This window comes from Aythya ferina (assembly GCF_964211825.1).
Source record: "Aythya ferina genome assembly, chromosome: 17".
Lineage (NCBI taxonomy): Eukaryota > Metazoa > Chordata > Aves > Anseriformes > Anatidae > Aythya > Aythya ferina.
The window spans coordinates 13,856,973-13,877,462 of NC_140316.1; the positions used below are offsets into that span (position 1 = coordinate 13,856,973).

Below are 20,490 nucleotides of genomic sequence, written 5' to 3' on the forward strand. Positions count from 1 at the left end.
GGGGGGGCCCGGCCAGCGCACCCAGCAGCCCCCCATTTCCAGCTGTCACCCCCCAAATCGCCTCCAGGCAGAGGGGGGGACCTCATCTCAGCCCGGAGGGGCAGAGGTCACCGTCACACCTCACCCTGGGAAATGCAGGTGTGCCTTCTTAAAGCATTGGGCACATCCCAAAAATGAAGTGGGTGAGAGCGAGGGAGTTAAAGAGAAGTGGGGAGGATGTTTGGACGCTGGCAAAGGCTTCTGCAGGAGGGGAAAGCTGCAATAGTTAAAAGCTGAGCCCAGCGCTCAGCAGAAGGGAAGCGGCGGCGTGTGCCTGCACCAGGGCATCTGCGCAGCTCGGCACAGACAAACAGAAAAAGCAGAAGTCAGTGGGAGTGAATTAGTAGTCGGGGACTGCAAAAAAATCCGTACAGGAAGCAAAACAAAAGAGAAATCGTGAGCCGTAGGGGCTGAGAACACCGAGAGGGTGCTTTTGAAAGAGCTGGAGATCACCGAGAAAACTGCAAAGCTCCGGGCTGGGGCTGGAGGGGCAGGAGGAAGGAGGGCAGGAGCCGGGCTCCGCTGCCCGCTCATCTGTGCTCAAAAACGCAGCCAGAAGGTGCAAGCATGCACGAGGCATCGGCAGGAGGAATTAAAAAGCAGCTTTTAAGGTAAGATCTCTGCATTTCGGCCACTCCTGGCCACTTGCAAGTGGCGTTTTTCTGGACCCCACAGCGGGCGATGCCAAAGGGGACCGTGGGGTTGCAGCCCTGCAGCAGAGCTCTGCCCCATCTGGGGGTCCGGGGGGCTGGAGGGAGTCACGTTGCCAGCACAGGGCACAGCACCCACATCCTGCTGTCCCACCCCGGCACAGGGTGGGTTTCCCATTGAGGCTTTTTGCCCAGACTGGGCACGAAAGGGGCGAGCGAGTGTTTTAAAGCACCTCGGGGGACGGCCCCGCTGTGCCGGCACACCAACGCCTGCTCCCCAGCAGCCCCACATGCCTCGGCCCGCTCCGTGAGGGCGGCGGTGGTGCTGAGCTCCCTGCAGTCCCCGCCTTCCCGACACCCACATATCAACCCAGTGGCATCTATAAATCCCCGGCTGCCACGTCCTTGGGTTTCCCCGGTTTGTCATGCTGGGCGAGCCCCTGGGCTGCTCTGTGGCGGCTCTGGTGCGCCCTGCACGGGGGTCCGGGGGTCCGGGAGGGCTCATCCAGCCCCATGCTGCTGCCCCTTGCGCGTGGCACGGGAGGACGAGGCCCCGGAGGAGCCCTCAGGACAGGCGGTGACACGGGTGGGAGATGTCGGTGGGCCAGACGTGACGGTACAGACCACACGCCAGCCTTTTCCTGGAAAAAGGTGCGGTGAAAGTTGATCGTCCTCCCGTTTCCCATGCCATGGGGTGGGCAGCCACAGGCCCACCGTGCCGACCCTCTTCCCCTGGGGCAGGGTGGCAGCGGGACAGCACCAGGACAGCCCTGGGGTGGCCAGAGCTGGCCCCATGGGCACCCACCCCAGTCCTCACCCCTGCTCGGGGCTGGGCACCCCCTGCTCAGGACCAGAGCCATTTGTCTTCCATGGTGGGGCACAGCTGCTGGCCTTGCTCCTTCCTTTTTGCTCCGAGACAATTTCCTTGGCTAAAAGCAGAGGAAAATTATGAAAACCAGGCTTTGAGACCGCAGCTCACCCACCGCCACCCCGCAGAGACCCTCATGTCCCAACTGCGGAACCGAGCCCCATTTCCCCTCACCACCCCGAGCCCCCAAACACCCCCCGGAGACTCTAAAAACTCCCTCAACCCCCCAAAAAACCCCAACCCCAACCCGTGGCGGCCCCTTGTAAACCAGAAGAGCTCAGCCTGCTGTTTGTCCCGGCTGCTCCGCGGGCGCGCAGGCGATAAGATAAAAGCTCCGGAGCGGGGCGCACCCGCGGAACGACCGGTGCGGGGCGCCGGGGACCCGACTCCGGCTCCGGCTCCGGTTGCGGCACCCGCTCCGCTCCGCTCCCGCTCCGCCCCCGCGCAGCCTCCGCCCTCGGCCGCTCCGTTTACATAACGCCCGGGGCCGGGGTCCGCGCCCCGCGCCGCCGCGGCTCCGCACGGCGGAAATGCGGAGCCGCCTGCCCCGGTTTCCTGCCTGAGCCGAGCCGTGCCGAGCCGTGCCGTGCGCCCCGTCCAGCCCCGCTCTGTCCCCGGTCCGTCCCGTCCCGTCCAGCCCCGTGGTCCCCGTTCCCCGGTGCGCCCCGGGCCCGGCGCTCCGCTGCGCTCCGCCATGGGCGAGCGGCCCCCGGACGCCTTCTCCTGCAGGTAACGGCGGGGCCGGGGTTGGGAAGCGGCGGCTGCAAAGCGAAAGTGGCGGCGGGGAGGGAAGGGAAGGGAGAGGGAGGGGGGAGCCCCGCCGTGCCCCCGGGCGCGGAGCTTCTGCCCTCGCTTCGCCCCCGCGGGGACGCGATCGCTCCGCGCCCCTTCCCCCTTTGCCCCTTTCCCCCTGCTCCCCAGCCTCTGGCACCCCCGGGACTCGCTTTCTCCTCCCCACCCCCATAATCTGGGGGCCCCTTCCTCCCAGCACGCCTTTACTCCCTGGGTCCCCCTTTTTTTGGGGTTCCATGCAGCACTTTGGGGTCCCCATCCCGGCCCCCTACCCTGCCCCATGGGTGCAGCACGCACCCACCCACCCCTGCACCTCCCCAGAGCCCTGCAGCACCCCTGGGTGGCCCCTTGGAGAGGGCGCAGGACCCTGTGGGTGTTGCAGGAGGGCTGTGCCCTACCTGCCCCCCCCTGCTGCCCCCTCGTCCTCTGCCCCCTTGGCCGCTGCGGGTGCCGAGCGGAGTTGCCAGCCCCGAGCCTGCCAAGCTGCTCTGGCTTTCTGCTCCCCGTGGACTTTGTTGGCTCGTGGGCACTGCCTGGCTTGGCAGGCACAAGGGGGGCCATGAGCACGAGGCCAATGCCCCGGCAGGCAGCATCCTGCCGGCCTCCCCGTGCCCTGCCGGCGTGCTGAGCGCCGCTCGCGCCAAGCGGGGTCACCCACGGAGAGCCCCGACCCGCTGGGAGCAACGTGGTCGCCGCTTCCCCGGGCTGGGATTTACTGTCAAGGAAACCGGGGCGAGTTGTCGAGCTGCGATTTCGACATTTGTTGTTGCAAATTGCTTCAAGATGTGCTGGAACCCTGTGGGCTGGCGGCCCCGGGGGACTTTTTGGGTTGCTGCGCTTTAGGTAGTGAAAGCAGCTGGAGGAAGAGGTGGTCGGTGCGGGGACCTCACGCCGCCCGCGTGTCCCGTGTGCCGTCGGGCTGTGCTGGCAGGCTGCGGGCCGGGGTTTTAAAGGCCTGTGAAATTACTGGCAGCTTTCGCTTTGACTTGTTTGGGACTAGATCAGCGCCTCTGATTTCTTTTTTTTTAACTCGTTTGTGGTGCAAGGAGGACTTTGTCTTTGTGCGTCCCCCCCCCACCTTGAGTACTGTCTTCTTTTTTTTTTTTATCTCCTTTTCTTTTATATCTTTATTGTGCCTGTAAAGATCCCTTTTGGTTTCGCTGGAGCCCACGGGGTGGTGGCTCTGCCTCCACCACATATTGCCCCGGAGAGGCTTGTGAGGCTTTCGAGGGGCTTCGCTGCCTCTGCTGGGGGGCAAACCTCTTGCCTCCCCCCTCCTTGGCTGCTCGGGGGGGCCCGTGGGGGCTCTCCGCTGAGGCACTGGGGCACGGCGAAGCCGTTTGGACAAATCCCAGCAAGTGAGACGAAGCGAAAGTGCAAGAGCTGCGCGCCGGCAGGGTTTGTGGTGCTGCCAGCGCCGCTGCGGCTCGGCGAGGAGGAAGGGCCTGATCCAGCCCCGGCACCGCCGCGGCACGGAGGGGGAGAGCCTGCAGCTGCGTCTCCCACGCCTCCGTGGCAGCGATGCATTTAACACAGCGACACGAAGCACATCGGGAGGGCAGCCCGCAGGGAGCAGCCGCAGCAGGGCCGGGTGGGAGCCGCCGCGGAGCGCCAGGCACCGCGGTGATGGGCGCACGGGTCCTGCCCGGTGTTTTCCTGAGGGCCAAGCGAGCCTGGAGCTTGTGTTTGGCCCCAGCTGGGTGGTAGCTGGGACGTCTCCATCCCGGCTGTCCATGGGGGTGATCGGGGAAGCCAAATCACTGGATTTCCCCCAGCTTTAAAGTTCTACAATGTGGTGTGGCAGTGCTGTGCCGCCCGGGCAGGACCACGCGTTAAGGCACAGCAGTGGGGGCACTCGGGGACAGCGTGGAGCTGCTCGGGGCTGTGGTGTTGCACCATCAGCCTCTGCCAGACCCTTGGGAATCCCCACCACCATGGGGCGATGCTCCCAGTGGGGTTCTCATCCCTTCCCGAGCTACGTTTCCAGCCCCAGGGGGGGAATTGTCCTCTGGGGCTGTGCTCGCTGCCACCCCTGGGTGTCCCTGGCAGCAGCGTGGGTTCGGTGCTGGGACAGGCAGGGCACAGCCATGGGTGCTGCTGGGCAGAGGGGTGCGAGTGCCAGGCCTGGAGCTCTTTCTGCTGTGGTTGAGCTGTTCCAAGAGTCCTCGGCCACGTTACGGTGACCCTGTGTGTGGGAGTGCCCGTTTTTGGGGAGTGGCTGGGGGCCCTGAAGTCCTCGTCTCTTCCCGTGGAGTCACTTGGGTCGTGCTGCTGGGACTTTCCGTCCCACGCCGGGGTAACTGGGCAGCGTTTAACCACTGCTGAAGCAGGTGGGAGGGAGCAGAGGCTCGGCTGAACTCGAGTTGAAAGGCAGCAATAAAACTGCATGGGGTGGATGTGAGCGTGGAGCCAGGGCTGCTTCCCATGGCTGCGCCCGGCCAAAGGACACGGTGTGTCATGACCCAGCTTGGAGGAGGCCCTGGGGGGAAAATGGGGGTGCTCTCCTCCCTTATCTCCTCCGTCCCCCTCTTCCCACACCAGGGGGCTGCATCCAGGGCCCGTCCCCACCTCTCCCCCTGCCCCAGCCCCGCTTCGTCCCGGGCAGCAAAGCGTCAGCGTTTCGGTGCCGTCCCCAAACAGCTGCGCCCAGCTGTGCTCTTCGCCTGGGGTCGCATCCAGCTGCCACCCAGTAACGGGACGCAGGGGTGGGACGGAGCCCAAGCCTTGCTGGAGAGATGCCCCGTGCCTCCTGGCCCTTGCAAGCCCAGGACCCGCACCCCCCGAGCCCCCCAGCCGGATGCAGCGGCACAGAAAAGTGCCGTTCATTGTAAGCCGGCCTTTTTACAGCCGCCCCGCGAGCGGGCTGCGGGGCCGTGCCAAGAAAAGGCTGCTGCCTGGCTCAGAATAGCTCTTTTCATGGAGGACATCCTGGGAAGGAACAATGTCCCCGCTCGCGGCATTGTGGGAACCGGGCATTTCGGTGACTCGGGAAGCGAGGAGCTGCGGGGCCGGCCGGGGCGTTACCCAGCCCCTCCGGAAAATCGCCCCTTAGGGTGAGTTTGGAACAGGCTCCGAAAGGGAGGCTGCCCGGGCTAAAAATGCAGAGCTTTTCCTCTGGTCTGGGGACGGTTGTTTCGGGGTGAGCCCTGCACAAATCAAATTTCCTATTGAGGCTGCTGGCTCGCGTTCCCCTGGCTCGGACGCCGGCGGCGAGGGGCTGCTTTCATTTTCGGATTGCTGCGCTGCCCGGCACGGGGCAAGGCGGTGTGGGCTTTGCTCCGGAAAAACACTTTTCCTGCAGGCACCCAATTTGCCAAAACGCTGCCTGCTGCCCCATGGCTTGGGGCTGGTTCACAATGGGGCCGGATTCTGCAGCCCTGCTGGGCTTGCCTGCTTTTGGTGAGGCCTGCTGGCCCCAAAACTGCCCCGTGCTGCTGCGTGGTGCCGTGGAGTAACGTGCACGCACTGATCCTTTTGGTACCGTGAAGGAATGAGCAGCCTTGTGCCGGATCCGGCCCTCCCGCTGCCTCGGGGGCCGGGACCCACCGCGACACTCTTCGGGTTGGGCAATGGGGCTGGTGGTGGAAGCGTTTTAATTAAAATCTCCCGGGAGCGCCAGCGGCGGCGCAGCTGCAGGGCCGGATCCCGGCGCAGGCTCGGGCTTGTTGCTGCAGCCTGCATCAAAGCGCGCCCGCGGCCGGTCTGCCCCGTCCCGTCCCATCACGCCTCGCCCCATCCCATCCCATCCCATCCTGTCCCCCTGTTCCTCGAGAGATGGTGCTGGGCGCTCCTGTCCCTGCGCCCCAAAGCCACCCAAACGGCGCCGAGCCCTTCCAGCAGCTCTGGGTGGGCGCCTTGGGTCACCGCACGCCGATATTGTGCAGGATTCCCCGTCCAGTGCAAAGGAAAGCAGGTAGCTGTCGCAGCTTTGGCTCGGTGGTGACCCGCAGGGCACGAGTGTCAAAATGCCAAAAAAAAAAAAAAAAAAAAACATCCTTGGAGCTGGGTCGAAGCGGAGCATCCATCCTCGTCCGTCCCCGCTGGGTGGGGATGCAGGCGGTGTCACGAGCAGGAGGAAGCCACCGGGGCTGCTTTTCCCATCGTGGTCCCGGCTGGAAAACACCCGTCACTGCTGGAAACGGCCTCGGGCTTCTTCCCACCACGTGGCGCGGGCGAAGCCCGGCGTTCCCGGAGCAAACCTCTCCCCAAATCGGAGCGTGAAAACTTCAGAGAGGTTTCCACCTTCCCGTAGCAGCATCCCGGCCACCTGCAGGCGCTGTCCCCCGGGGGCTCCCCGGATTCCCTCGGTGCCTGGGCGCCGCGGCCGGCCGAGTGGTGCCGGCGATCCCCGGGGTGCCGGAGGAAGCAGGAGCGCAGGCGGAGGGTGCTGAGTCACGGGCAGGCTGGCGGTGCTGATAGACGGCCCCGCGCGGGGGCCCCGCCGGGGGGCTCGCCTCGGCTCGGCCGCGGGCAGGCGCACGCCCGGCAGTGCCGCCGGCCCCGCGTGGCTCTTCTGAGAAGCCAGGGCTGGCCGGGGGCTGATAACATCTCCCCTCGCCTAGAAACTTCTGAGGACGTACTAGGAAGCCCGGCGGGTCGGCAGAGATAGAGGCTCGCGTTCCCAGCGCAGCGCGGCGTTATCGCCTCCCCGTCTGCAAACCAGATCCGCCGCGCTGCTGCTGTCCAAATCTCCCCGCTCGCTTCCTCCCGGCCCCTTGTGTTTTGTATTTTTTTATTTTTATTTTATTTTAATTTAATTTTTTTCCTCCCACCCCGCCCCGAGAAATGCAATCACTTTTCCTCCCCTTCTAGCAGCTCGGGCGCTGCTGCGTGGCAGGGAGGCCGCCGAGCCCGTCCTGCCCCGTCCCGGCAGGATGCGGGCGGGCTGGAGGATGTTTCCTGCCTGAGCAGAATGCACGGCCCCGATAAATGCTGCGTGCCAGCACAAGGTACGGGGGTAAACAGCGCCGGGGAGCTCCACTGAAGGGCTCGCCGGGGCGGCTTCATGACTCTTGGTGGCCCAAAACGGTCCCCGAGGCGGGCAGAGCGGTGCCACCGGGTTGACACGCACAATATGATTCTGCTGGAGCCCTGCAGCCCCCCCAAGCAGTGCCATGGCCACAGGGCAGGGCCTTGGGGTGCCTACAGCATCTGGATGTGGCCGTGGAAGGAAAAGCCAAACGTCCCAAGCCACGTGGAGGGGGATGTGTGCGTTTTGGGGTTCTCTGGAAAGCCCAGGGAGCTGCGCGGCGTTTCCAGCTGGGGTCCCGGCTGATCCTAAAGCACGTTTCCACTTGCTGAAAGGGGTTAAGCACGGAGTGAAGAGCAGCTGTGTCGCTCTGTGCGGGACCGTGGGACGTGGCAGGGACACGGGGGGGGCACAGCTCACCCCTGGCACCTGCAGACAGACAGACAGACAGACCCCTTCACCCCATCCGAGCATCCCCCCGGGGAGGCATTCGCTCACCCCCTGCCGTGCCGGCAGCGCGGCCACGTCTCCAGGTGAACGCCAGACGAGGCAGCTCCCTCCCTGGATTTCAGCAGCCATTTATTTCCTTTCCTCCCCCCCTCCGGCATTTTTTTTATCAGCTCAGCTGAAATAGGTCCCTGGAGGGAAACCCATCAGCGCTGTTAAGCCTTGGCAGAACCAGAGCGGATACGGCCGGGCCGCGCGTCCCGCGGGGAGCTGCAGGCAGCTGCGTGGGCAGGAAGCCGCGCAGACGCCCCGTGCCGGCCGGGTTGGGGAAACTGAGGCACGGCCACGCTCGGCGAGCTGGCTTTGGCACCGGCAGGCTGGGAGCTGTCACGGCGTCTCGCTTGGGCAGCCGCGCCGGTCACCGGGGCCGTGCTGCACGCGGCGAACCCCGGGGGGGGATAAACGGGGAGCGGTGACCACAGGGGAGGTGTCGGGGCTGGATCCGTTTGGGGACCGCCCTGATGGCCCTGCTGTGTGCTCTGTCTTGCAGCGCGGCCGCCTCGCTGGAGCCACGGCAATGAATGGGCACGCTCTGCCGGCCGGCACGCCAGCGCATCCCCGGGGCTGGCATGAGTTCTGCGAGCTGCACGCCATCAGCACCGCCAAGGAGCTGGCGCGCCACTACCTGCGCTTCGCCACCGAGCACCCCCACCATGACCTGCTGGCCGCCGAGAACTTCTCGGTGCACTTCACCGACCTCTTCCAGCAGTACTTCTGCAACGAGGTGAAGGAGGGCTTCGCCATGAGCCAGCTCCGCATCCTGCCCACCGGCCCGGCGCGGGATTACCGGGAGACGCAGCGGCGGCACACGGACGCCTCCCTGGGCACGGTGGCCACCAAAACCGAAGCGGAGCTGGCCGCTCGCCCCGAGCAGCCCGTCCGAGCTCCCGAGGCGGCCCCCACGGGGCTGCGCAAGTCGTGGAGCTCGGAGGAGCTGGCGGGGCCGGCGCGGAGACCCTTCTCCCTCAGCCAGCTGCGCCGGAGCTGGCGCAGCCTCTTCCGACGCCGCTCCTCGGATGCCCTCCCGGCGGAGGCCGACGGGGAGGCGGCAGAGGCTGCTCTCAAGCCGGGACTGAGCAAGCGCATCCTGCCCTGGGGGCTGTCGCGGGAGCAGCCCCCCGAGGTGCGCAAGGAGGGGTTGCTGAAGTACGGGCTGCTGGACGAGAGCTCGCTGGACAGCGGGACGCGCTGGCAGCGCTGCCGCCTGGTGCTGCGCAGAGCGGGGACGCCCGACAGCGAGGAGTACGTCCTGGAGCTCTTCGACCCACCCAAGGTAAGGCTCCCTCGCCTCGTCCCCACTCAGGTGTTGGCTGTATCATCCTGCCTGGGGCTTCCCTCAGGGTGTTCGGAGGGCAGAAGATCCTCACGACCCCATGGCAGGGGCAACGCGAGCACAAATTACCGCCAGCGGTCACAAAACCTTTTGGGTTTTTCTCCTCCGGGGCCCCAAACCTCGCTTTTCCAGCTGGAAGCAGAGCTGAGGAAGGGGGCTGGTGTCCTCGCCTGCAAACACCACTTGTCCCCATCCTCATGGACCCGTTCCCACAAGGTGGATGTCACCAGGGTTGGAACCGGGTCTCACGAACCCCAAATTCACGCGGTGCCTGTCCCCGCGGTGCTGCGGCTTCAGCACCTGGAGCCTCTGGGGAAAATTGGGAAAGGAAAAGAAAGGGAGCACAAAATGGGCTCTGAGCCCTCCTCGGTTCCTGTGGGATCCGTCGGGAGCTCGGTTTTATTTTTGTAAGCATTTCCGCAGCCAGAGCCTGGGATCCTGGGGGAGCTGTGGGGTGCTGAGCGCAGCGGGAGCGCCGGCGGTGCCGGATCTGCGTGACAGCCGCGCGGCGGCCGGGGGGGGACAGCCGTGGCTTTTAATCTTTAAAAAGCCAGTTCCTCCACATGGCGGGTCTTACGTAGACGGAACGGGCTGGGCTTTTTCGTCTGTGGTTTGTTGGTTTTTCCTTTTTTTTTCTTTTTTTTTTTTTTTTGTGCTCACTTCACTTTGAGCAATTTGTGCTCTGGAGCAAGGAAGCCTGGCACGGAGGAGCCGGCGCCCGGCGGCTCCCCACAGCGGGCTGAATCCCTGCCCTTTCTGCCCAACAGCCCCAAAACACCTGCAGGGAGAGCAGCAGAGTTGAAAAACCTACGAATGTCTAGGTCTGAAAGTAAAAAGCAGCCCAGCTGGGAGCCGAGGAGCAAAGGTCCCTGTGCCAGCCCCGTGCTGCCACCGCCGCTTTCGCTTTTCACAGCTCGGCGTCACGTGCGGAGCGGCAACCGCTGCTTTCGGTCCCACGGGGAGGCTGTGCAGGAGCCCGGCTGGGGCTGAGGCTGAGCCCCAACACCCTGCTCGGTGCTGGAGGCAGGGGCAGCGCCTCTCCCTGCCTCCACCACCCTGGTTTTGCTCCATGGGGGTTCAGGATTTTGTGTTTGTCCCCTTGGCAGCGCACGTCCCCGGCTGTAAGGGAGGTGTGGCTGTGGGTAGCATTGCTCCGGGGCTCTGCGAGGCCAGGCAGCACCCATGGGTGCCACCCTGGCACGCCCAACACAGGTGTTGGTGTTGGAGCTACTTGGGGAGCTGCTGCCAGCTTTGCTCCTCCTCATCCATGGTGACCCCTGCCCAGAGGTGCCCTGGGGGCTTGGGCGGATGAAAAGGGGCAAAGCCTGAAGAGATGAATATGAGGGCACGGGGAGGGGACCTGCCGTGCCCCCTGCCCCTGGAGGATGTGGTGATGCACTCGAAATCCCACCTGGTGGTGCAGCAGCCCCTGGCCACCTTTAAGGAGGAGAGCGATGGGAGAGGAGACGGGGAGCAGCAGGGATGACCCCAGCCCACAAGAGGCGTTCACAGCCGAGCATTTCATGCGCCCTGCACCCCTCCTCCTGGCAGTTCCCAACCAGCTGGTGGCTGCCCGTCCCGGGGGGATAGGGCCGGGTCCCCCCCCCATGTGTAGGTTTCCCGTCCCATTGCGCCGCCCCCACGCCAGGGCCGCTCCTCGCCCGGGTTTCACAAATCTCAGCAGTAAATGGGGTTCCTGTGAAAATATCCTCAGGGCGGGTCCTTCCTTTCTAATGAACTGGCCGGGGGCCAGCTCCTCGCCTCCTCTGCAGCAGGAGGGCTGCAGGCAGCTTCCCACCCCCCCTCCCGGCCCCGTTATTGCACGGGCTGGAGCCAAGCCGGGCGTTGGGCAGGGCGAGACCCCAAGGTGCGGGTTGGGGAACCCCTGGGGAGAGCTCAGCACCATCACCCCAAGGAGGCAAAGCCCTGGCCAGGACAAACAGAGGAGCTTTGTGATTTTTTTTTTCCTTGGAAATTACCAAAAGTCCCCCAGGGGAGGGCTGGGGGCAGCCCCCTCGTTTCCCAGCTCTCGCTGCCGCCTTGGGCTCCCTCCAGCCCTGCGGGGCTTTGCCGCTGCCCTGCACGGGGCCAGCCCCCTCCTTCCCTGCCCCTTTACCCTTTAAACAACACGACACACGTTGAAATTCAGCTCAGCCTCCCGGCTTGGCAGCATCCAGCCAAATTCCCACCTATTTGATCATTTTCCAGGTCCACGGGGCGAGGAGGCGAGGGTGGCCCCGCGCGTGTGCCCCCCGTGCCCGCCAAGCCCTCGGCTTCATTTTCAGCTCTCCCAAGAAGCCCGTGAGCCTAATCCCATAACGTGCCCGGCATCAAATGGAGCAGGGCACTTTGAAGGGCCTTAATCTCCTTTTACTGCTTGGGAGAACCAGAGAGTCCCCGGGAATGGGCCTGGCACGATGCCCCTGTGGGCTCTCTGATGTCTAATATGAAGGTTGTGCTCGCCTTCCGTGGAGGCACTGAGGGCTTTCTGCTTTACCCCGCCGTGCGTACTCGTAATTGTAGGGGTTTGGTAGCTCTGGAAAGCTCAAAGGAAGCGTTTCTGCCCTGGGCTGCCCCGCTGCAGGGTCAGAGCTCGCTGGGTTTGGGGCTGCCCCGCTCATCCGCCGAGCCCCGCGCACATGTTTTACGGCCGAGCCCTAAACCCCATGAAAATTGGGATTTGCAACGGAAATGTCCCGAGCCGTTTATGTTGACCAGATGTTCCTACAGGAAGGGGAAGGGAAATGGGATTTTCATTTGCGCCGGTCTCTTTATGGCGTTTTAATGAAATCCATCACATCCCGTAAGTGATTGCGCTGCGAGATGAGCTGGGAAGATTTTCGGGCGCAGGCTGCGGTGCCTGTGTCACGGCTCTTACGTCCTCGCCGTGGCCACGGGAGGAGCAGTATTTTTATCTCTGCTCAGTGCGAGACTGCTCTGACTTCCTTTTTTTTTTTTTTTCTTCTCTTTTTTTTTTTTTTTTTTTTTTTTTTTTTTTGCCTTTTCCCCTTCCTTTCACCTGAAACTCGTTTCTGAGAACTGCGATCCCCTGAGCCAGCAGGTCCCGGTCCGGGTGGCTCCCGTCTGACACTGGCAGGGTTGGGGCCGATGTGGCACGCGTGGGGACAGCCCGGTGACACCGTTCCCTGTTCCCAAAGCAGGGGCTGGAGAGGTTGTGGGAAGCCCTGGCACGGCCACGCCGGCTGCGTTCACAGCTCTGCCCCGGGAGGGGACTGGAGCAAACCCCTTCCTTCACCACGCAGCGCGTTTCCAGCCATGGCTTCGGAGCCAAAATGAGGTTACTTTTAGAAGTGACCGCCGGAGCGATGACAAATCGTGCTCTCAAAGCCAAGTTGGAAGTGCGGATGGCCCCGTCACCTCGCGCAGAGCCCCGGCCACCCGCCTGCCAGCCGCGTCCCCGAGCTCCTCCACGCGAGGTGTTTCCCTCCCCGGTGTGAGCTCCCACGGGGCTGCAAATGAAAGAAGCAAAACCTGAGCAGGGTGTTGGGGACGGAGGCACCACGGTGGGGATGGAGGAGCCCCCGTAGAGATGGAGGAGCCTCCATGGGGATGGAGATGCCCCCGTGGGGATGGAGGTGCCCCCGTGGGGATGGAGGCACCTCAGTGCCCGTCACCACCCTGGCCCAGGGAAAAGCACCCCGCAGCCCAGCAGGATCCCATCCGGTGACCTCCCAGGATCTCCTGCCTCATTTTTCTCCCTCTTTGCAACAAAACCCTCGAATAACCCCGTGCTGGCAGGGCTGCTCCCTTCCCCTCCCAGCCGGGAGCCGTGCGTCCTCCCCCCCCTTGCAGACTTTCCCCGGGAGCAGGGCGGCAGCAGCAGCGCGTCCCCTCGCCGCTGTTCTTCGAAGGCGCTCGGGGCTGGGCGTAGCTTGGGCTTCTTGAGATTTCGGCGGCGAGCTTTTGAGCTTTTTAGCTTTTTCTTTTTTTTTTTTTTTTTTTTTCTCTCTCATATTTCAGGGTGAGGGCATGCGGCCGTGGAAGGGGGGGGGGGTGGGTGGGTGGGTGGGAGGGGGGGGAGGGTGATGAGACAAAAGGTTATTTGTCATTTATTAACCACAACTTTTTCCATCCTTGGTCATGCACGGAAAAAACACTTTTAGCAACGTAACCACAGCCCCGGCGTTAATTGCTGAAGAGCAGAGTTTCTTATTTTGGAAACCGTGTTGCTGGGATGGAGCCTGCTGGGGCTCGGCTGCTGTGTGCCGGGAAGGACGCAGGATGGGGAGCCCCAACCTGCCTCTTCCCCCGGCCCTGGGGCTGGTTGGCCTGGCTCGGAGAGGAGATGGGAGGATTTCCTTTCTTTTTAACCCAATTCCTCGAAATCGAGATGGGTTTTGCCCCACCGCTGTGGTCCTTCTGCTCGCGGCAGCGATCTGCTGCTCGGGGATGGGGACGGGGACATCTGCCTTGTGGGATGCTCTAAAGCTGCTTGGGTAGGAAAGCGCCACGTGCAAGCCAATAAATGAGCAAAAAATTGAGATAAAAACAGAATTACAAGGAAAAGGACTGGGAAAGCGCCCAAACCTCGCTGCTTTTCCCTCATGTGCAAGCTCAGGGTCCCGGCAGGCGTGGGACCCGCTCAGCCCTGGCAGCAGCTGTGAGATGCCCGTCGGTGTTTTTTTTGGGTGGCTGTATCTCTCTTTTTTTTTTTTTTTTTTCCTTTTTCTTTCTTTCTGCCTTTTTTTTTTTTTTTTTTTTTTTGATGGTCCAGGATGTGGTTGTGTCGAGGCTGAGTGCTGCTTCTTTCAAAGGTAAATATTTATGAGAGGCTGCGCAGGCGGCGCAGGGGCTGGAAGGAGCCCTCGGGGCGGCAGGGGGGCCGCAACCCGCTCCCACCCGGCAGCTCCGGCACGGCGAGGAGATGGCCAAAAACACAGCAGCACCAGGCAGGGGGAACCAAAATACCCTCGGGGGATTTACGCTCTCCCACCGGGGCTCGGGATGCTCTCGCAGTCCTCCAGGGCACTGCCAAGCCCAGCTCGTGCTGCCGAAGGGCAGCGGGAGCGGATGAGGAGCAGGCACAGGAGCACCTGGGGACGTGCCGTCGGCTCTTGCGCACCCACGGGGCCACCTCGTGCCCTACCCGCACCCCCTCGTGCCCAATTTTATACCCCTGGGGCTTTCCTCACAGCCTGGATGGGGGAGAGGTGGGAGCAGCCCAGCCAAGCTGCCAGACCCACGGGATCACGACCGCTGGGCGCATCCCTGGGGTCCCCCACACAAGGATAAGGGGTGACAGCAGGACACGGGGACACGCAGCGACCCCCCCAACGGGACCCTGGCCCCCCGGCCCTGGCGGCAGCTCCAGGGGTGACTCAGCCCCGGCTGCGGCCGGCTCCCGCCCGCGTGCGGCCACCTTGTTTACTTTCCGAGCTCTTTATTTATTCCAGGAAATTATTAAAGCAGCCCACGCTGGAAGCGAGTTTGGCTTAAAATAAAAAAAAAAATCGAGCGGCTGGCAAGCGCCGTCTGTTTCAAGATCCTGTTTATAGCCCCGCTTCTCCAAAACGCTGCTCTGGAGGAGGAGGGCAGGGTGCTTGATGTGGCCGGGCTGGCTTGGAGCACGGCCGCTCGGCCCCCCCAATTCTCATGGCCGGGGGGGTCCAAGCTCCTCCAGCTGCTGGGAAGGGCCCTGAGCATCTTCGTGCGCCCCGCATCAGCCCTGCTTTGTGCCATCCCCACCGGCCGAGCATCCCTGGTCCACCTCCAGGGCTGCGTCGTGCACGGAGGTGCTGCCATGGCTCTGGTTTTGGCCATCCCAGGGCTTTGCATTCGGCCATCCCAGGATTTTGGGTTTGGCTGGAGCCGAGCATCCCACCCCGGGCTCTTCCCCGATCCCCCCAAACGGTGCCGAGGCTGAATGGGCGACATTCAGCGCCGGCGGCAGCGAAAGCGCGTGCGGTTTTCAGGGCTTTCAGGAGGGAATATTTACTCGTTCATGCCCTGCCTGCGAAGCAGGCCAGCCTCTGCCTTATTTATTGACGTCCTTATCAATGCACAAAGGGCGCCAGTCAGCCCCGAGGACAGGGCGGGGGGATCCAGCCGGCCCCCCGCGTCCCTCCCGGTGGGGTTGGACGCAGCGCTGGGCGTTTTGGGGGGGGTGTCTCACCTCACCCCATTTTCTTCTGGCTGTGAAATCGCCGTGCCGTGGGGTGCCATGGGGCTGTGTTTGCCGGGAGCACCTCGCACCAGCGCTGCTTGTGATGGGAACAGAAGGGGCTTTGTGCCCCCGAGGCAGCCGGCACAACGGGGCCCCTTGTAGCCGCCCGGCCCCGGCCCCTCGGGGACGGCCCCGTCCCCACCGTGCCACCGCGGGCTGCGGGGACGCGCGGAGCTGGGGTTTCTCCCTGGGAAATTTGTTTTCCCTGCTGGTCTTGCCAGATTGAGGACGCTGGCCGGGGGTTGGAGTTGGCTGTGGGGTCAGAGAGGGGTCTTTTGGGTGATGCCCGAGGAAGGCGATAGGGCATGGGGGGTCCCAAGGTCCCCCATCACAGCAGTGATCACCTTGCTCTGTTCAATAAAAGCAGGAAAGCTCTAAAAAGCTCTAAAAGCTCTAAAAGCAGAACCCCCCAGGAAGATGCCCGGTGCTGATGTCAGTAGGTTTCAGAGTGAACAACCTCCACGTGCCCGTGTGCCAGCCCGCGCGCCCACCCCCAGTGCCCCCTGCAAGCTCTGAGCCTGGCAGAGGGCATGGGGGGGTGCAGGAGACACGGGGAGGGGGGGACGTGCAGGAAAATGGCCCAAAAACGGGGTGAGGGAAGCGATGCCCCGTGTGGGAAATCCCTCTGTAAGTGGGGGAGGAAATGGGGCAGGAGAGGAAGAGGCAGCAGGAGAAGAAGAATTAAAGGAAGAGAGGAGGGTCGGAGGATCAGGGCTCAGCAAACGCAGGGAGAAGTTGTGGTCAGCGGGGGGAAAGGCTGCCGGGAAATGCCAGGGATGGATGGAAAGGCTGTGACCAGCTGCTGGAGGACCAACGCTGGGATTAGCGGTGCTGCCGGTCCCCCAGGATGACCATGGATTAACCAGGGTGGAAAACCCCGAGGCCACGTGCCGGGATTATCGATGGTGAAAAATCCCCGGGCACAAGCGCCGGGATTAACCCTGGTGCAGACTCCCAAGGACAAGAGCTGGGATTATCTGCGAGGCGAAATCCCCCAGGGTGTGTGCTGGGATTAGCCGTGGTGCAAAGTCCCCAGGATGAGCTCTGGGATTAACCATGGTGCAAAATCCCCTGGGATGAGCTCTGGGATTAACCATGGTGCAAAATCCCCTGGGATGAGCTCTGGGATTAACCATGGTGCAAAGTCCCCTGGGATGAGCTCTGGGATTAGCCGTGGTGCAAACCCACAAGGATTGAGCCCAACAGACCCCCCGAGCCCACCAGCACGTCCCCTGTTGCCCCCTCCCCAGCTGGCTCACTGCGCCGTGTGGGGACAACGGGGACGTCCCCCAGCTTGGGGCTGGGGCCGTGGCAGCGTGCCACTGTGCCCCTGGGAAATTTAAGAAAACTCCCTCGGGGCTGCGAGCGCAGGAAGTGGTTTTGGGGCTGGCATAACCCAGCGCCCGCGCTGCTGCAAATCTCAGTGGCCCGTCCGTCCGTCTGTCCGTCTGTCTGTCCGTCTGTCTGTCCGTCCATCAGCCCTACAGGGACCCCGGTGGGGCCGAGCCGTGCCAGCTGAGGTCTTTGTCCCGGCGTAAGGGCACACGCTGAGCATCAGGGTTTCCCAGAAGGGCCAAATCTCACCGGTGCCCACCTTGTGGCACAGCCCCCTGAGGTTTCGCTGCCTTCACCGCTGTCATCGCCGTGCCACCACCGTCATCCCCCTGCCACCACTGTCAGCCCCCTGCCACCACTGCCTGGCACGCTGGGCTCTGGGTTCTGGCCAAATCCCTCACGGGAAGCACAGCTGACGATAAGGGCAGTGCTGGCTGCAGCTCCCCCTGCCCACTTTTTGCAAAAAAAGCCCCGCAAGCCACAGCAGCACCGGGTGGTGGTGGCCACGTTTTGGGGACCCCACAGAAATCAGCCGAGCGGAGGCTGCCGGGGCACGGGGTGGCCGACGTGTGCCAGCACCCCGCTGCCGGTCGATAGCGGGTGCTGCGATTTCACTCTCGTTCTTGGAAAGCTCGAGCTGCCTTCCTCTTTCCCCGGGGCAGCCAAAGCTCGCCCGCTGCTCGCTGCAGCCCCCGCGCCCCCGCGGGCGGCTTTCGGCTGGTGGGGACGGCCAGGTTGTTGCAGGCACGGGCGCACGGGTGGAGAAGAAAGTCAGAGGAGAAGGAGCTGCGGGGATTGGCGAGGCGGAAGCGCAGCAGCTCCGCTCGGCGCCTGCAACGCCGGGGCGCAGCTGTGACCTTGGCCTGACCTTCAGCCGGCGCTGCTGGCACCGCCGCCGCCCCGCGCCGGCACCGCTTTCTCCCAGCCAGGTGCCCGGTGGCCACGGGTGCCGCCCGTGGGAACCCTCCCTGTGCCCCCCCCTCCCACCCTGGGCTGGAGCAGGGTGGAAACTCGAGGCTGGTTTTCTAAGAAATCCTCCAAAAAGGTCCCCGGTGCGGGGACGTGGGGCGCAGCGCAGCCCAGGGGCTCTGTGGGACGCCGGGAGCAGGGTTGCGCCCTCGGCGCCTTCCCCTTCGCCGCGTTCCCCGGCCCAGCTGGATTCACTCAGCGTTTTTTAAACACTAGAAAATAATCAGCAGCGAGAGCAAACAGCAAAAATAAAACCGGGCAGGGCTCGGCAGACCACAGGTGGAAGGAAGCCGCTCTCCAGCACTAATTTTAATCAGGCGCTGAGTGCTGGCGCGGCTCCCTGTCCCCAGCCTGCGGGACGGGTGTCCCCATTGCCACCCCCTGGTCCCCAGCAGCGTGGCTCCCTATGGCCAGACACTGCTGGCAGCGGGGCTGGGAGCAGCAGGAGCAGTGGGATTGCTGAGGGGCGTCCCCCAAAAATCCCTGCTGCAGGCAGCGCGGGTGCCATGCCCACCTGGCTGCCCGAGGGCGCAGTGACGATGTTTTGGGGGGGAAAAATCCCACTTGTGGTAATATTTGCTCCTCCTGGGAGCCAGCCCTTGCAGGGAGAGGGGGATTTGGGGAGCCAGGCTGGATTCTGCCCTACAAACTGGAGGTGACAGCTCAGGATGTGTGGTTTGGGGTGCGGGGACCAGGGGACACCGCAGTGGTGGCACAGTGGGTGCCGTGCGCTTCGCGGGCACCGTGTCCCTCTGTGATTTCAGGGGGTGCTTAGCCAGGCGCCGGGGTTCCCCCCACATCCACGGGAAGCTTTGGGATGAATTCACCCTCCGTCCTGTCCCATCCACTGTTGTCATCCTGTCCCGTGCCATCCCGAGCTCCCCGAGCACCCACGGGGATGCTGCGGCACCTCTCTGCCGAGAAGGAGCCCGTGGGCGCCAGGCGGGCACGCGGAGTGTTGAGTGTGCAGTTTTGCTTACCGAGAAAAGGATTTCTCGGTAGGGCCGCCATCGAGCAGGGCATCTTGCGGTCAGGTGCGCCGTTTCGGGGGGCGGGGGCACCGTGCCTGCGGTAGGCACTTCTCCGAAGCCAGACTGCCTTTCGGGCACTGTATCTCACTGCTGCATCATTTCCTTCTCCCTTGTGCGCGCTCCCCGGCTGCGCTCGCCCCGGGGAGGGATGGAGCCGAGCCCAGGGCTTCGCCGAACTCCCTTTTCCTGGAATTCCCCCTCTGCTGCTCCCAAGAAAGCAGGAGCAGCGCGGTGCTGGTGGTGCCGGCCGGGCCCTGCGTGCCGATAACGCCCACGCCACGCTGGCACCGCGTGGCGAGCTCGGGGACGTGCCGGCCATCACGGCCCCGGCACCCACAGCTTGGGGAAGGGGTCACGGTGGGCACTGCAAGCCCTCAGCACCCCCCGTCTGTGCGGGACACTGCTCAGGACCCTCCAGGGGACCCTCAGGACGCGGTGTGGCACTGCCCCAGCCCGCAGCAGCGACACTGATTGCGGGCGGGCGCGTGCAGCTGCGGCAGCCCGGGCTCCTCGCAGGGCGCTGCGCCGCGGCGGGCGACTTCTAAGAACTTTCTTTCGGCGGAGCTTGGCGCTGATAAGGGTTGGCCCTTCTCGCGCTGCGTTTCCGGCCCCAAAGTACACCGAGTCCTTGGTCGAGAGTGAGACTGAGAGAGGGAGGAAGTGGGGGGCAAAAAAAAAAAAAAAAAAAAAAGCACTGCCAAACCCAGCCGCCGGCAAGATTTCCAGTGCCCGCAGGCGCCGCGCTCGCTGCAGCCCCGCTCGGGGGAATGGCCTTGTAAAAGCGCTGTGGTGGGAGCAGGGCGAGCTCAGAGCAAAGGCCCGGACCCTTCCCCTGTGCAGCAGCATCGTGCACGGCCCCGGCTGCCACCCGCAGCCTGGCGTCATGCTCAGGGATGGGTCCCGTGTCAGTGGCCATGTGTGGGGTCAGCCGGGATCAGCCCGGAGCTGGGAACCGGAGGGGACGGCGGTGCCTGGCACGGGAGAGCGAAGACTCAGCCCGTGGGATGCTGAAGCTGTCGCATGAATCACAGCCAGCCAAAATTTTTGTAACGCGGAGCTGGCAGCGAGCCCAGCCCAGGGGAACCAGAGCGCTGAGCTGCGCACCCCGGGCTGGCTGCACCCACAAGAGGTGGCACGAGGGGGACCCGGCGCTGTTCCCAGTGCCAGCCCCGCACACGGGGTGTGGAGGGCTTCGCTCCGTCCCCACCACGGGGGTCCCCACTTGTGGGGGTCCCCGGCTGTGGGGGTCCCCGGTGCCGCAGCACGGAGACGGTCAGCAGCTCGCTCCTGGCGGCAGAGGAACCGAAAGCTGCCGGGAGGGGTATTATTAGAGTTTATGGAAGTGCCTGCTCAGCGTTTTGTCATGTGCCTGTGTCAGAGCGAAACTGGCCAGGCGGCAGCAGGGAGCTCTCGGCACGCCACCCCGGGGGGTGCGGGGCTGCCCGGGGCATCGCGCCCTCCGGCCGGCCCCGCACCACAGCGGGGACCACCAAAGACCCCCCCGCACCCACCCTGCTCGCCACCCAGGCCATGTTTTCCTCACTGGTGCGCACAATTTCTCCAGCACGTGCTGGGAAACTCCTTCTCCGTCCCTTCCTCTCCTTCAGGGCACCGCTGGGCTGGGTCCCTGCTCTGGGAGCTGCTCAGCCCCCCGTGGGTGCCCTGCTCTGGCACGGCTCGCCCCAGCCTCGAAGCAGCAGCCGTGCCGGGTATTTCCTTGCCAGGTGGGGTATTTCCTTGCCCGTAGGGTGTTTCCCTGCAGAGAGGGGTATTTCCTAGCTGCTGCCATGACTCAGGGGACTCCCAGCAGGCT

General features: G+C 64.1%; 1 protein-coding gene and 1 long non-coding RNA gene across 6 annotated transcripts in view; one reads left to right on the forward strand and one right to left on the reverse strand.

Moving 5' to 3' along the window:
- Positions 1-1,982, reverse strand: LOC311420536. Its single transcript, XR_014684359.1, has 2 exons — positions 1,908-1,982; positions 1-1,618 (listed from the first exon to the last, which is right to left on the reverse strand). It is a non-coding gene; the product is annotated as an uncharacterized lncRNA (long non-coding RNA).
- Positions 18-20,490, forward strand: part of SH2B3 (SH2B adaptor protein 3) — a 26,533-nt gene continuing 6,060 nt past the window's right edge. For 3 of the 5 annotated variants that reach the window (XR_014684351.1, XR_014684352.1, XM_084491541.1), the window contains exons 1-2: positions 2,152-2,286; positions 8,316-9,098. Coding sequence is in view for 3 of the 5 variants with exons in the window: in XM_084491541.1 (XP_084347667.1) it covers positions 8,343-9,098 (756 nt within the window). In the remaining 2 variants the exon portion in view is untranslated. Of the gene's footprint in view, positions 651-2,151; positions 2,287-6,974; positions 7,299-8,315; positions 9,099-20,490 lie in introns of those variants that run through there. The other 2 variants (XM_084491543.1, XM_084491542.1) reach the window with 2 other exon arrangements.